Here is a 13,699-nt window from a genome sequence, read left to right on the forward strand (position 1 = left end):
GCTACCACAGTGAATCGTGTGGAGAGAACAGCTCAACCTGTGAATAAAGCTACATACATAAAACCACCAGCGAAGAAGATCTGTCCCTGCTGCACTGGAGGACACACATTGGATGTGTGTGCACGGTTGGAAAAAATGGCACACAAAGAGAAAATTGACTTCCTGAAGGAAAATGGTGCTTGTTTTCGCTGCCTGTGTATAGGACACATAAGCAAAAATTGCCAAAGGAAGATTTCGTGCTCGAAGTGTGGCCTAAGACATCCAACTGTGCTCCATAAGGATAGTGTGGCAACGGCAGAACCGGCTGAGAGAAGCATCCAGGTTACAGTGGACGACACCTTGGTTTCCAGTGGGCTTACAGGGGCTGGTGAGATGGATTGCAAGCTTCCTATCGTGCCGATCCAAGTGAAGGCGAAGAAGGGCAATAAAATCATTCTCACATACGCCTTTTTGGACCAGGGAAGTACTGCGGTGTTCTGTACTGAGAGTCTGAAGCAGAAGCTCAATTTGTCTGGGAAGAGAGCCAACATTCTTCTCAGGACCATGGGGCAGGAGAAGGTGGTCAGTAGCTACATCGTGCCAGAGCTGGAGGTGGCAGCACTTGAAGATGACAGCTTCATTGAGTTGCCAAAAGCGTACACTCAGTTGTCAATGCCAGTCCACAAAGCAAACATACCCACAAATAAGGATCTGACAAGGTGGCCATATTTAAAACACATCTCCTTACCACAGATTGAGGCTGGAATTGAGTTGCTGATTGGAACGAATGTTCCACGAGCCATGGAACCGCTGGAAGTCATCCGCAGTGAGCACAATGGACCCTACGCTATAAGGACGGTGCTGGGCTGGACGGTAAATGGACCACTGACAGGAAACGGTGGAAAGGCCAATTACTGTGAGCAGCCAGTAACTGTGAATCGTGTGTCCATTGTAAATTTGGATGAACTGTGGCAACAGCAATTTAAGATGGACTTTCCAGAATCTGCTGTGGAGGAACAAGTGGGTCTGTCCAGGGAAGACCTGAGGTTCATGGACATGGTCACAAAGTCAGCCAAACATGTCAATGGTCACTACCAGGTCGCCCTGCCTTTGAAAAATTCAAACATCAGCATGCCAAATAACAGGAAAGTAGTGGAACAACGTCAAAACCATCTGAAGAGGAGGCTCCAGAGGGATCCAGTGTTTTACAGGGAGTATAACACCTTTATTAATGATCTGCTTGGTAAAGGCTATGCTGAAAGAGTTCCTGATGCAGAGCTGGAAAGAAGTGATGGCAGGGTCTGGTACATACCGCACCATGGTGTCTACCACCCGACAAAGGGAAAACTCCGAGTTGTGTTTGATTGTGGTGCCAGTTACAAAGGACAATCTCTGAATGAAGAGCTGTTGCAAGGGCCCGATCTAACCAGCTCACTGATTGGAGTTGTGACCAGGTTCAGGAGGGAACCTGTGGTCATCATGGCTGACATAGAAGCTATGTTTCACCAGGTGCAAGTGCCCCCAGATGATGCTGATCTGTTGCGATTCCTCTGGTGGTCACAAGGAGACTTGAATCAAGCACCATGTGAATACAGGATGAAGGTACATCTTTTCGGAGCTACATCCTCCCCTAGCTGTGCCAACTTTGCCCTCAGGAAATGTGCAGAGGATTTTGGACATGAGCATAAGGAGGAGACAGTGGACAAGCTGCAGCACTGCTTTTATGTGGATGATTGTTTGGTGGCAGTTGCAACAGAGGAGGAGGCACTGACCCTCTGTCATGAGCTCATGTCTCTGTGCGCTAAAGGGGGATTCTGTTTGACCAAGTGGCACAGTAACAGATCTGAAGTGCTCAAGACCATCCCAGAGCCCCGCAGAGCTAAAGGCATGGAGCAGTTGGACCTGGACCGGGAGTTTGTGCCCATTGAAAGAGTGCTGGGTGTAGAGTGGTGTATCAAGTCAGACACCTTTAAATTCAAAATTGTATGGAAGGACAGACCACTCAACCGCAGAGGCATCCTTTCTACTGTAAGCTCCATTTATGACCCTCTGGGCATGTTAAGTCCCCTTGTTCTGACAGCAAAAAGGATCTTGAGGGATTTGTGCAGAAGAGGAGTTGGTTGGGATGATCCCATACCAGAGACTGTCTCCAAAGAGTGGCTTAAGTGGGTGCAAGGGCTCCACCTACTGGACAACTTTGAGCTGCCCAGATGTCTAAAACCTCTGGAGTTTGGAGATGTTATTACTGCGCAACTACACCATTTCTGCGATGCTTCTGAGGAAGGCTATGGTACAGTCACTTACCTGCTGTTACAGAATGAGCACCTCCAAATGCACAGTGCTTTCATTATGGGAAAGGCTCGTGTTGCCCCGCTGAAGACAGTTACAATTCCAAGAATGGAACTGATTGCTGCAACAATGGCCAGTCGCATGGATGTCCTGTGGAAGAAAGAACTACACATGAGTCTTCAGGAATCTGTGTTTTGGACTGATAGTGCTTCTGTGCTGAAATACATTAACAACGAAAGCTCCAGATTTAAGGTGTTTGTTGCCAATCGTGTTTCGGAGATCCTGAAATCATCTCACCCTGCTCAGTGGAGGTACGTGGATACAGCTTCAAATCCAGCAGACGCAGCATCCAGAGGGCTCAAAGTGGAGGCATTTCTGAAGGACAGACTCTGGTTAACAGGACCGCCGTTTCTTTGCCAACCTGAAACAGAATGGCCTGTGAACCCTGAGCCTGTGAGTCATCTCCCCCAGGACGATCCAGAGGTGAAAAAAACTGCTGTTGTCAATGCTGTACAAGCTGAAGAGGATCCCACTACTCACCTGATCCATCATTATTCCTCGTGGATCCGATTAAAGAAAGCTGTGGCGTGGTGGCTGAAATACAAAGAATGGTTGTGGTCCTGTATCAGGAAGAGAAAAAGGCTAATAGCCAATCAGAGTGAAGAGAGCATGCAGCAACAGAGAATGATGGAGCAGGAAAGGTGCACATTTAAAGGTGCAGCTGTCCTGGGTGCTCCTACAGTGGAGGACATTGACAAGGCTGAGCTGGCCATAATTCAGTTTTGCCAGAAGAGAAAGTTTTTTGAGGAGCTCTCGTGTCTGGAAAAGGGACAAAATGTCAAGAAAAATAGTCACCTGTACAAGTTGTGTCCAAGGCTGGAGGATGGAGTCTTGCGTGTGGGAGGACGGCTCAGCAAAGCAGCACTGCCTTTGGAGTCTAAGCATCCTATCATTCTGGCAAAAGACCTTCATATTTCTACCCTGCTGCTGAGAAATATACATCAAGAGGTAGGACACAGCGGCCGCAACCACATGTTGTCCAAGCTCAGGGAGAAATACTGGATGACAGGAGCAAGTACTGCCATTAGGAAAGTTCTGTCCAAGTGCACCATCTGCAGAAGACTTAATGCCGCTCCAGTTTGCCAGCAGATGGCAGACTTGCCCACAGACCGACTCAAGCCTGATGAACCTCCATTCACATGTGTAGGGGTTGATTATTTTGGACCCATCGAAGTGAGGAGCAGGAGGAGTGCAGTGAAGAGGTATGGTGTCCTATTTACCTGTCTTGTATTGAGAGCTATTCACATCGAGGTGGCACCTTCTCTGGACACTGACTCCTTCATAAATGCACTAAGGCGTTTTATAGCCAGAAGAGGACAGGTCCGCGAGCTGCGCTCTGATAATGGGACAAATTTTGTGGGTGCAGAACGTGAGCTAAAAACAACGATTGCGCAGTGGAACCAGGCACAGGTGCATGATGTGTTACTCCAAAAGGGCATTAAGTGGACGTTCAACCCCCCTGCTGGATCACATCATGGAGGAGTGTGGGAAAGGCTTATTAGATCGGTGAGGAAAGTCCTGAACTCCACTCTCAAAGTACAACGCTTGGATGAGGAGGGACTCCACACAGTTCTTTGCGAAGTGGAAGCCATTATTAACAGTAGGCCCATCACCAAGGCCTCCACAGATCCTAACGACCTGGAAGCACTGACGCCGAACCATCTGTTACTGCTTAAAAACCAGCCTTCATTACCACCTGGAGAGTTCCAAGCAGCAGACCTGTACGCACAGAGAAGATGGAGACAAGTCCAGTACATATCTGATCTGTTCTGGAAGCGCTGGACAAAGGAGTACCTGCCTCTGTTACAGGAACGACAGAGATGGACTGGGGTCCAGAGAAACCTTGTCGCAGGAGATCTAGTTTTGCTTATGGACAGTACTGCACCTCGTAATTCTTGGATTATGGGACGTGTTTTGCAAACTTTTCCAGATCGCAAGGGATTTGTGCGTCAAATTCGGATTAAGACAAGAACCAGTTGCTTGGACAGACCCATATCCAAGGTGTGTTTGTTGCTGGAGAAGGAGGACGCAGCATGAGGACGTTGCTGGCCTCTATATGGACGTTGTGTTTTTTCCGGACTTGAGCTGGACTTTGCACTAATCGGTCATGACGACCAGAAGAAGGAATATTTGGTGTAATGACCTTTTCATGGACTTGAGCAATTTATTAGACATTTTTGCATTATCGTTGAAATTGATATGATGATTTATTATGTCTCCTATTGTGTTTTGAAATGTGAATTATTATGTGAGACCTAATAATTAGGGGCTGGTGTGTAAGAGACATACAGGCTGAAGATGAGCAGCACGGTGTGTTTGAGTGTGTGTGTGTTGCAGAGGGGGTGGTTCACCTGGGAGTGGGCGTGTGTGCGTGCGGAAGTGTGTGTGCGTAAAGGTGGGCACTCACCGGTGAAACAGATGAGAGAGAGAGAGAGAGAGAGAGAGTCAGGGTTGGGAGTAGCCGTAATTTTTGTTGACCGCTACTCATTCATTCATTAATCACCCTTTTTTTCCTGTTTAATCCGCCAGTCTCATTTTTACATTTATCCATCCTTGCTGCGCTGTGATAGCTCTGTGCTGTTTTGTTTCATAATAAATGCACCAAAAGCATTGTTGGATCTCAGCGTATCTTTATCATAATCTCCTATAGCGCGTCACAAATCTACGTAGAGGACCCAACCTCATACTCTCAGCGGCTTTAAAGGTTTGTGTTTGGAAGCCGCAACAGGACTCAATCCAGCCCGACTAGATGAGGGTGATAGCATTGAAAGCACGTTGACTAGAAACAAGGCAAAATATCATCAAAGCTGTAAGTTCTTGTTCAACAACACAAAGTTGGATAGGGCCCAAAGAGAGCAGCTTCTACTGCTGCTAAAGACAAACAAGATACCCAAGATAATGTCAAGAGACCAAGAAGATCCCAGACATCACAAGCTTTGTGCTTCATCTGTGAAGATGACAGTGCAACATCCTCCTTAAGAGAAGCGATGACAATGCTAAATGATTACATCACTTAACTGCTCTACAGTGGCAGCCATCTTGAAAAATGGCCGCCATCTTGAAATTTCAAGTGGCTGGGACAATTTTCTTGTCAAGTGACCCATGGAGACTGCCCATGCCAATTTTCATGCCTATATCACCAACCAAACAATAACATCACTTAATTGTTCCACCAAGGTGGCAGCCATCTTAAAAAATGGCCGCCAACTTGAAATTTCAAGTGGCTGGGACAATTTTCTTGTCAAGTGACCCATGGAGACTGCTCATGCCAATTTTCATGCTTGTATCACCAAATGCACGATTCTGCCTAAAATCAGCTCTTAGCCGCTCCACTAATATTCTGACGGTATGATAACCTTAGGCAAAAATATCACGTTTTCACGGTATTATGATTACAGCTCTAAAATGTGTATTTTGAATGTCTGTATTTAAAAACAAAAAAAGGAAAAAACTTTTCCATTGAACAGTCTTTTATTTTTAAACAATATATAGCACATGATAGATATTAGAAAATATGTATTCATAATAAATAACAAAAGAAATTACTGAATTCTTTCTAAATAAAATAATAATCATAAAAAAATAAAAGCAGTCCTTAATGCAGTCCTTTAACAGAAGATAAACCTGCAACTCAAGTCACAACATAAATGAATTATTTTTAGTGAAACAAAAACAACACCACAAAATGCAAATAAATGCAATCACTTAACCTGTGGCTCAAGATCAGAACATAAATAATTGAAAAAAGTCAGACACTTCTAAGATAAAAAATAAATAAATGCAGGCAGGAGATTAAAACTGAATCTCAACATTTTTTGGACTTGCTCACTTAGCCTACTATACATTTCTCTCAGTCCAAGTTATGATGCAGGAATGTGAGCATGTTCACTTTCCCTGTGTTTAGCTTGGAGCGGTGAGGTGAGAGGATGTGTCCACTAGAACTGAACACCCTCTCTGAGGGCACACTGGTGGCTGGGATGCAGATACATTTTCTCGCTACACTGCTAAGGAGAGGTAACTCTTCCACATGTGTCTTCCACCATGCCAGTGGGTCAGCATCAGAGGATATGGGAGCATAAGACAAATACTGTTTAATCTCCATTTTCACTCTGTCTTTTGGGGAGGCATCTTCGGCTTCAACTCTTTGATGTTTTGCTGATGTAATTTTTTTCAGCAAAGAAGACAGAGATTTGTCTTTCTTCTTTGTGGCAGCAGAGGGGGCAGTGGTGGTGGAAGTGCTGGTGCCCTGTTCTTGATCAGCAGTGGCTGCAGGTGATTCTTGAGGTGGCAGTAAGGTTGTGTGACCTGCCAGGTTCACAGCCTCCTCCTCAGCAGACCTGATGATGTCATCCTTGTTTTGACTAAAGTTGTCCTTGAAACGGGGATCAGTGAAGCAAGCGATGTCAATCACCTTCTTGACTCTCTCACAGGAGTAACGTTGTTGCAGATCATCCATCATTACCTTCTTCATTTGTTTTGTTAGGGCATCATCTCTCTCATTCTCATTCAGTAGGTTAGTGATGTGTTCCATAACAGGCTTCAAAGAGGAGAGGGTGGTCTTTGTTTCAGAGCCAAGTAAATCTGTGAAGTCATTGAGAGGCCCCAGGAGTTGGCAGACCCTCTCCAAAGTTTGGGCATCATTGTCTTTTGGCATTAAATGCCATAAGCTCCTGTCTGCTGCAAGAACTGTACAACATGCTTGTTGCTGTTCGAGAAATCTCTCAATCATTTTGAAAGTGGACCCCCATCTTGTCACTACATCATGAATGAGTGATTTCCAGGGTTGCCTGCTGCTTCTTCAGTTCTCTTTTTCTCTTCCAGCTGCGAGAGAAACCTTGTACAAGATGCCTGCACGCTCGTACAGCTGGGTCAATTTTTTGAATTTTGAGTACTTTGGCTATAGCTAAGTTAAGGTTATGGCCAAAACATCCAAGCCAAACATAGGGTTGTTCATGAAATGCTTTTTTCATATTCACTGCGTTGTCTGTTGTGACAATTTGCCATCTATGATGTTCCACTCCTGCAGCATGTTTTCAAAAAACTCTAAGATGTGCTCAACTGTGTGGTCCTCTGGGATAAACATAGTTTCTAGACAGAAGGACTTTAGCTCCCACTCTGGAGAGAGGAAATGCACTGTGAAGCTGATGTATGGTTCGCCACTACCACCACTGCTAGTCCACAAATCAGTTGTTGCAGAAAACCACACCCCTTTTGCCACTTGTTTCTGCACATGAGCCTTGACCTCGGAGTACATCTTAGGGATTTCATTCTTTGAGAAGAATTTTCTTGATGGCACTTTGTAAAGTGGCACTGCTGTCTTCATCAATTTCAGAAACCCAGGTTTCTCCACAGCTTGAAAGGGCATCATGTCTTTGGAAATGAAGTATACCACAGCATTGTTCAGGTCTTTAGCAGGCTTTAATGTGGGTGCATAGGCGACTTGTTTTTCAAATGATTGCTGAATTGTGGGCTGACCTTCAGCTTTTGAGGTGGACTTTACACTGCAGCTGCACGCGGCGTGAGGGACCTCTACTTTCTCTCTGACGAGACGTCACACTAAAAAAAAACTAAAAAAAAAAACGCTCATACCGCAGGTACGGTATGACGGAAAATTTTAGTGGTTTTGAAACAGTGACTTTTTCATACCGTGGTATACCTTGAAACCGGTAACCGGCCCATGCCTATTCATGATATTCTCAAGAGCCAGCGATATCGATATTAACACACTTGTTAGGAAGCTGAGACAAAAAACTGGTTATTTATACAGAAACAGAACTACTTTCCCAATGTTCTGAAGGAAACGGGTCACTGAGGCTGTCTTTTTTATCTGTCCTGGATTATGGTGATCTATAGACATGCCTCTGTCTCCACTCTTACTCCACGAAGACTGGGTTTATCACTCTGCCCTCAGATTCATTACTGGTGACTGTTATTCCACTCATCATTGTATTCTACATGAAAAAGTTGGATGGGAACCTTTAACAGTAAGATGTGACAGCCATTAGTTTCTGTTTCTTTTAAAGCCTTGAAGGGCAACATGCCACCATATATCAGCTCTTTATTAAACTGGTCACAGAGTCACTATTCAACACACTCTAGTTATCGTAAAATGCTCCAAGTTCCCCATGTAAATTTGGGAAAACTGCTTTCAGTTTCAGTGCTCTGTACAGTTGGAACATTTTACAATGCACATTTAAACTTGATACAGTTATACCTATAGGTCAGTTTAAGACTTTAGAAGATTTAATTTGAATGCAGCTGTTTTTAACTACGTGCTGTCCTGTTTGGTTTGGTATGCTCTGTTTTATTTGTGTTTTGTTACAGTATGTTTGTTTGCTGCAGTTTCTTATCATTTTCAAGCGCTTTCCATTTTTTTTGTATTCTGTCATATTTATATTTATCTGTTTTTATCTATTTTAATGCTCTGTGATTATGTCCGTTGTTTCTGTTTGTTATCACATTTTTGCACTTTGTCTTTTTGTTTGTGCTCTCGACATCATTGAAAATGAGGGCTTGCCGTCAATGATTTTCTGACATTTAAATAAAGGTTGAATGAATGAATGAATTAAAAAACATTATGATATTTGATTTTGTGGTTCACTCAGAGTGTTTATGAGGAGTTTCTGAGGATAGGATATCAAGATATATTCTGTGTATCGAGATATACAATAAAAAAAATGCAACACTCTCTCTGTGTGTGTTCCTTTTGTCTTTCCACAGTGGAGAGAAGGCCATGTGACTCAGGTCTGTATGGTGACCTGAAGTTTGCTAGTTTGCCTGAGTATCCATACTGTCAGTTTTTTTCTGTATTGGTCTAGTTGATACCTATTTCATGACTGTACGTCCTTGGTTTGGGTCCCTCCTCTGTTGCCCTTCCTGAAGGTAATCCATTTTTCCCTTTCTAAAACAATGCTCTATAAACAGATGGTGTTGTTTGCTGCCCAGGTCTTTGAGGCTCTTGAGGCAAATTTGTAATTTGTGATATTTAGCTATATAAATGGAATTGACTTGACTTGAAATGGTTTTGTCACCTTTTGGAACCACATGATGAATTGATTATTTGACAGAATAATCAGATGAATTGATGATGAAAATAATCAAAGTAGCATGACCTCATGTTGTCTGGCTATGAAAAATTAAGCCATGTCACATGAAATGTTAAAGTCAGCCTCATTAAGCTCTTCACTAATAGTCAAACTGCTAGATGTGTTCCTTCGCTCCTCGCTCCATTTTTATTTAAGAGGGTTGAGTTGATCTCTTCACTGATGTTAAAAGGTGATGTGGGATGTCCTCCTGTTTTCTGCTGAATCTCTCCAAACTAAGGAGGCTTCCCATGTGTTTAACACCCACAAAGTGTCCTACTTTCTACCTGCTCTACCTCTGAACACTGCTGCATAACAGTTATTAAAGGAAACAACACAGGAGCTGCAGTAGAGCCTCACACACACTTCACTGTACACAGAAAGTTTAAGTTATCACCAGCAGTGGACGCAGAGTTAGTCAAACTCAGGAGCTTGCCCTCAGAGATTAATAAAGTTTTCAGAATTGAACTGAAACACACAACAGTAGAACAACACGAGGAAAGATGCAGTAATGTCTGTACACACACACACACACACACACACACACACACAAGCTGAACACAAAGGCCTAAATCTGCTTTAAATGTTTAAAAAGTGAGAACATCTGGAGAGACAACACAGGAAGTGCCCTGAGCTTGTAGGAGGCTGAGAGACAACAGCAGACAGTGAAATACACTCTGAAAATCGATTTTCTCCACCAGGGAATTCGTGGACGTCTTCACCCAGCGGCCTGACCCTGACCATCACCACACCCATCAGCTGCATCTGATCCTACTAATGGATTATGATTAAAAACTGAACACTGATTCTTCTCTTCCTTCATCAAGACATCAAAAAGAATACTTTTGTGTGGATTAACAGCAGCAAAAGAAAATGGAGGTGGAGACGGAATTATAATCAAACTATACACCACTGGCCTTCATCATTTAAACAGTAATCAGTAGGAAGAATACAGGCCTGAAGGCTGAAGACACACAAGCTCCTGCAATGGAAAGACTGCCAACACAACCAGCCACATTGTAGCCTGTAGAAGTACATCCTGTAGGAATTATGGATGTATAGGGGCAATTACTGCAGGATACTGTACATGGAGATTGGAAAGATATTTAGAATGAATTCTGTCTTTCAGTCGCCTGACCTCAGCTTCGTTGGGCATTTGCAGGAGTACTGTGAGACTCCTGAACTCATCCTCAACACTCGAGCATAAAAAATAGTTTTTCTTACATAGCATAAAGACACTGCAACTCACATTTTCTTCTACAGCCCTAGTGTTGTAAATTAACCTTTGAGGTAGGCTGAGTCTTTTGTTCCATCCATCCATCACCTACTTATTCTGTTCTGGGTACAGTGAGGGGCTGAAGCATTTCCCAGCATGCAGTGGGCAACAAACACCATTGACAGATTGTCTACAGGGCTGACAAGCACAGACACCAATAAAGTCGATGTGGTGTTTGGTTTGAGGCACAGGAAATCCATGTTACTATGAGAAGGACACAGAGGAGTCTCAGTTAACTTCATTGGACATTCATTCTGCTGCTGTTGTCTTGACAATCTGTCCTCCACAGCAAATCATTTTAATCAAGCACTGAACTGCTGTGCTATAATCCTGGATCTTCATGTTTCCAATCTATCTGCAGTGTGTGTGTGCTGCACAGATTATGCTACTGTACACAGTGTCTAAATCTGGACTGGGATAATATCACCATGCCTGTTATGTAAAATCTCCTCTCCTCTCTGCTCTGGTCTCCCCTGGTATAGCTCAATGGTAAAAAGTGATTTATTTACACGCTATCCACCAGTCCTCTCAGACTGCTGAACACGGAGCTGCCACCTTAAATTTTCTACTACAGAACATCATAGTAGGCTACGCTGCTTTCAGGTGGAGTACAAAGGAGCAGCTCAAGCGGACCCCTGCATCCCTCCAACATTACATAACTTCCCTGAGCCCTTCAGAGGAGACGACAGCCCTGTGACGTTACAAGACCAGGTTCAGGTGTTAATGTGTGGTGTGGCACAGCAACACACTCCTCTGTAGTCACTCATCACATACAGTCATGCTCACAGCTCTCTGTACAGGCAGAGTGCAGAGGAATAACTACCACTGCCTAAGAATCAGATACATTAGGGTGACCTATGAACCCTGCCGGAGACAGGACAGTGAACGCCTCACACCTCCTGACCTGAAGCAAACAGCATCCAACAGACACAGTCTCCTTCCTCGGCAGCATGTTGTCATCCATCCTACAGCACCACCGACATATCATCCAACCTGCTGTAATGACGGAGCCACTACACCTCCTCACCCATGCACACACGCACGCACGCGCGCACGCACACACACACACCTTGGTCAGTTGTGCTATCTTCTTGCTCATCTTCAGGTGCAGGTCCTGTGTGTATTCCAGCGTCACACTCCCATCATAGAACATAGTGGAGGTTGGAGAGGGGGTGTATTTGGTGTTGGTAGTCGCGGTGCTGTACGCAGGCTGCCAGCCTGCCCCCGTCGCCATTTTCACGGGAATCAAAGCAAACTCGACGCTTCACATTAAGAGAAAATGGAGCGGGAGCTGCTGCGCGCTACATCCCCGCACCGCGGTGTCGCTGCTCCATGTTCGGTGTGAGCCGCTGAGCATGACGGGGAGTGAGGACAGCGACGCGCGAGACTGCACGGCATCCGCAACGGGCGCGAGCGCTCGGGATGATGAGAGGCGGAGACGCGCGCCAGATGCTCAGCCAATGGTCGCGCGCGCAGATTCAATTAGGCTTTAATGCAGCTTTCTATGAGCGAGCTCGAGCTCTTGTAGCTGCTGGGAGGTTTCAGTGAAGAAGGTGATGTTGGTGACATGACGGACATGACAGTGACATATCTGTGACATGACGGTGACATATCTATGACATGTCTGTGACGTGACATGTCGTTGACATGTCTGTGACGTGACATGTCGGTGACATATCTGTAACATGACAGTGACATATCTGTGACATGACGGTGACATATCTGTGACATGACGGTGACATGAGAGACATGTCAGTGACATGTCGGTGACATGAGAGACATGTCGGTGACATGAGTGACATATCTGTGACATGGCAGTGATATGAATGACATGGCGGTGACATGTCAGTGACATATCTGTGACATGTCAGTTACATGAGGGACATGACGGTGACATATCTGTGACATGTCCGTGACCTGTCCGTGACATGAGGGACATGATGGTGACACGAGGGACATTACGGTGACATCTGTGACGTGACGATGACATGAGGGACATGACGGTGACATGAGGACATGACAGTGACATGACGGTGACATGAAGGACATGTCAGTGACATATCTGTGACATGTCTGTGACATGAGGGACATGATGGTGACATGAAGGTGACATGAGGGACATGAGGGTGACATCTGTGACTAGATGGTGACATGAGGGTGACATATCTGTGACATATCGGTGACATGACGGTGACATATCTGTGACATGACGGTGACATATCTGTGACATGAAGGTGACATATCTGTGACATGACGGTGATATGAGGGACATAGCGGTGACGTGACGGACATGACGGTGACATGAGGGACACCATGGTGACATGGTGGTGACATGACTGACATGACGGTGACATGTCATCGTGTGGGTGACCCTTGTCGGTGAGCACTCGGGATGATGAGAGGCGGAGACGCGCGCCAGATGCTCAGCCAATGGTCGCGCGCGCAGATTCAATTAGGCTTTAATGCAGCTTTCTATGAGCGAGCTCGAGCTCTTGTAGCTGCTTGGAGGATTCAGTGAAGAAGGTGATGTCGGTGACATGACGGACATGACAGTGACATATCTGTGACATGAAGGTGACATATCTGTGACATGTCTGTGACATATCTGTGACATGAAGGTGACATATCTGTGACATGTCGGTGACATGAGAGACATGTCGGTGACGAGTGACATATCTGTGACATGTCAGTGATATGAGGGACATGGCGGTGACATGAGAGACATGTCGGTGACATGAGTGACATATCTGTGACATGGCAGTGATATGAGGGACATGGCGGTGACATGTCAGTGACATCTGTGTCGGTGACTCATGTCGGTGACATGAGAGACATGTCGGTGACATGAGTGACATATCTGTGACATGGCAGTGATAAAAGGGACATGGCGGTGACATGTCAGTGACATGAGTGACATGTCGGTGACATATCTGTGACATGTCTGTGACGTGACATGTCGTTGACATGTCTGTGATGTGACATGTCGGTGACATATCTGTGACATGACGGTGAC

At 45.0% G+C, this 13,699-nt stretch overlaps 1 protein-coding gene across 1 annotated transcript in view; it reads right to left on the reverse strand.

Annotated features, from left to right (window-relative positions):
- LOC140992176 (protein FAM184A-like) overlaps nt 1–11,920 on the reverse strand; it is a 94,568-nt gene extending 82,648 nt beyond the window's left edge. Inside the window, 1 exon segment of the mRNA XM_073462453.1 lies at nt 11,756–11,920. Coding sequence (XP_073318554.1) covers nt 11,756–11,920 — 165 coding nt within the window.
- Between the last annotated feature and the right edge of the window lie 1,779 nt (nt 11,921–13,699).

Source organism: Pagrus major, chromosome 24, assembly GCF_040436345.1.
Source record: "Pagrus major chromosome 24, Pma_NU_1.0".
NCBI lineage: Eukaryota > Metazoa > Chordata > Actinopteri > Spariformes > Sparidae > Pagrus > Pagrus major.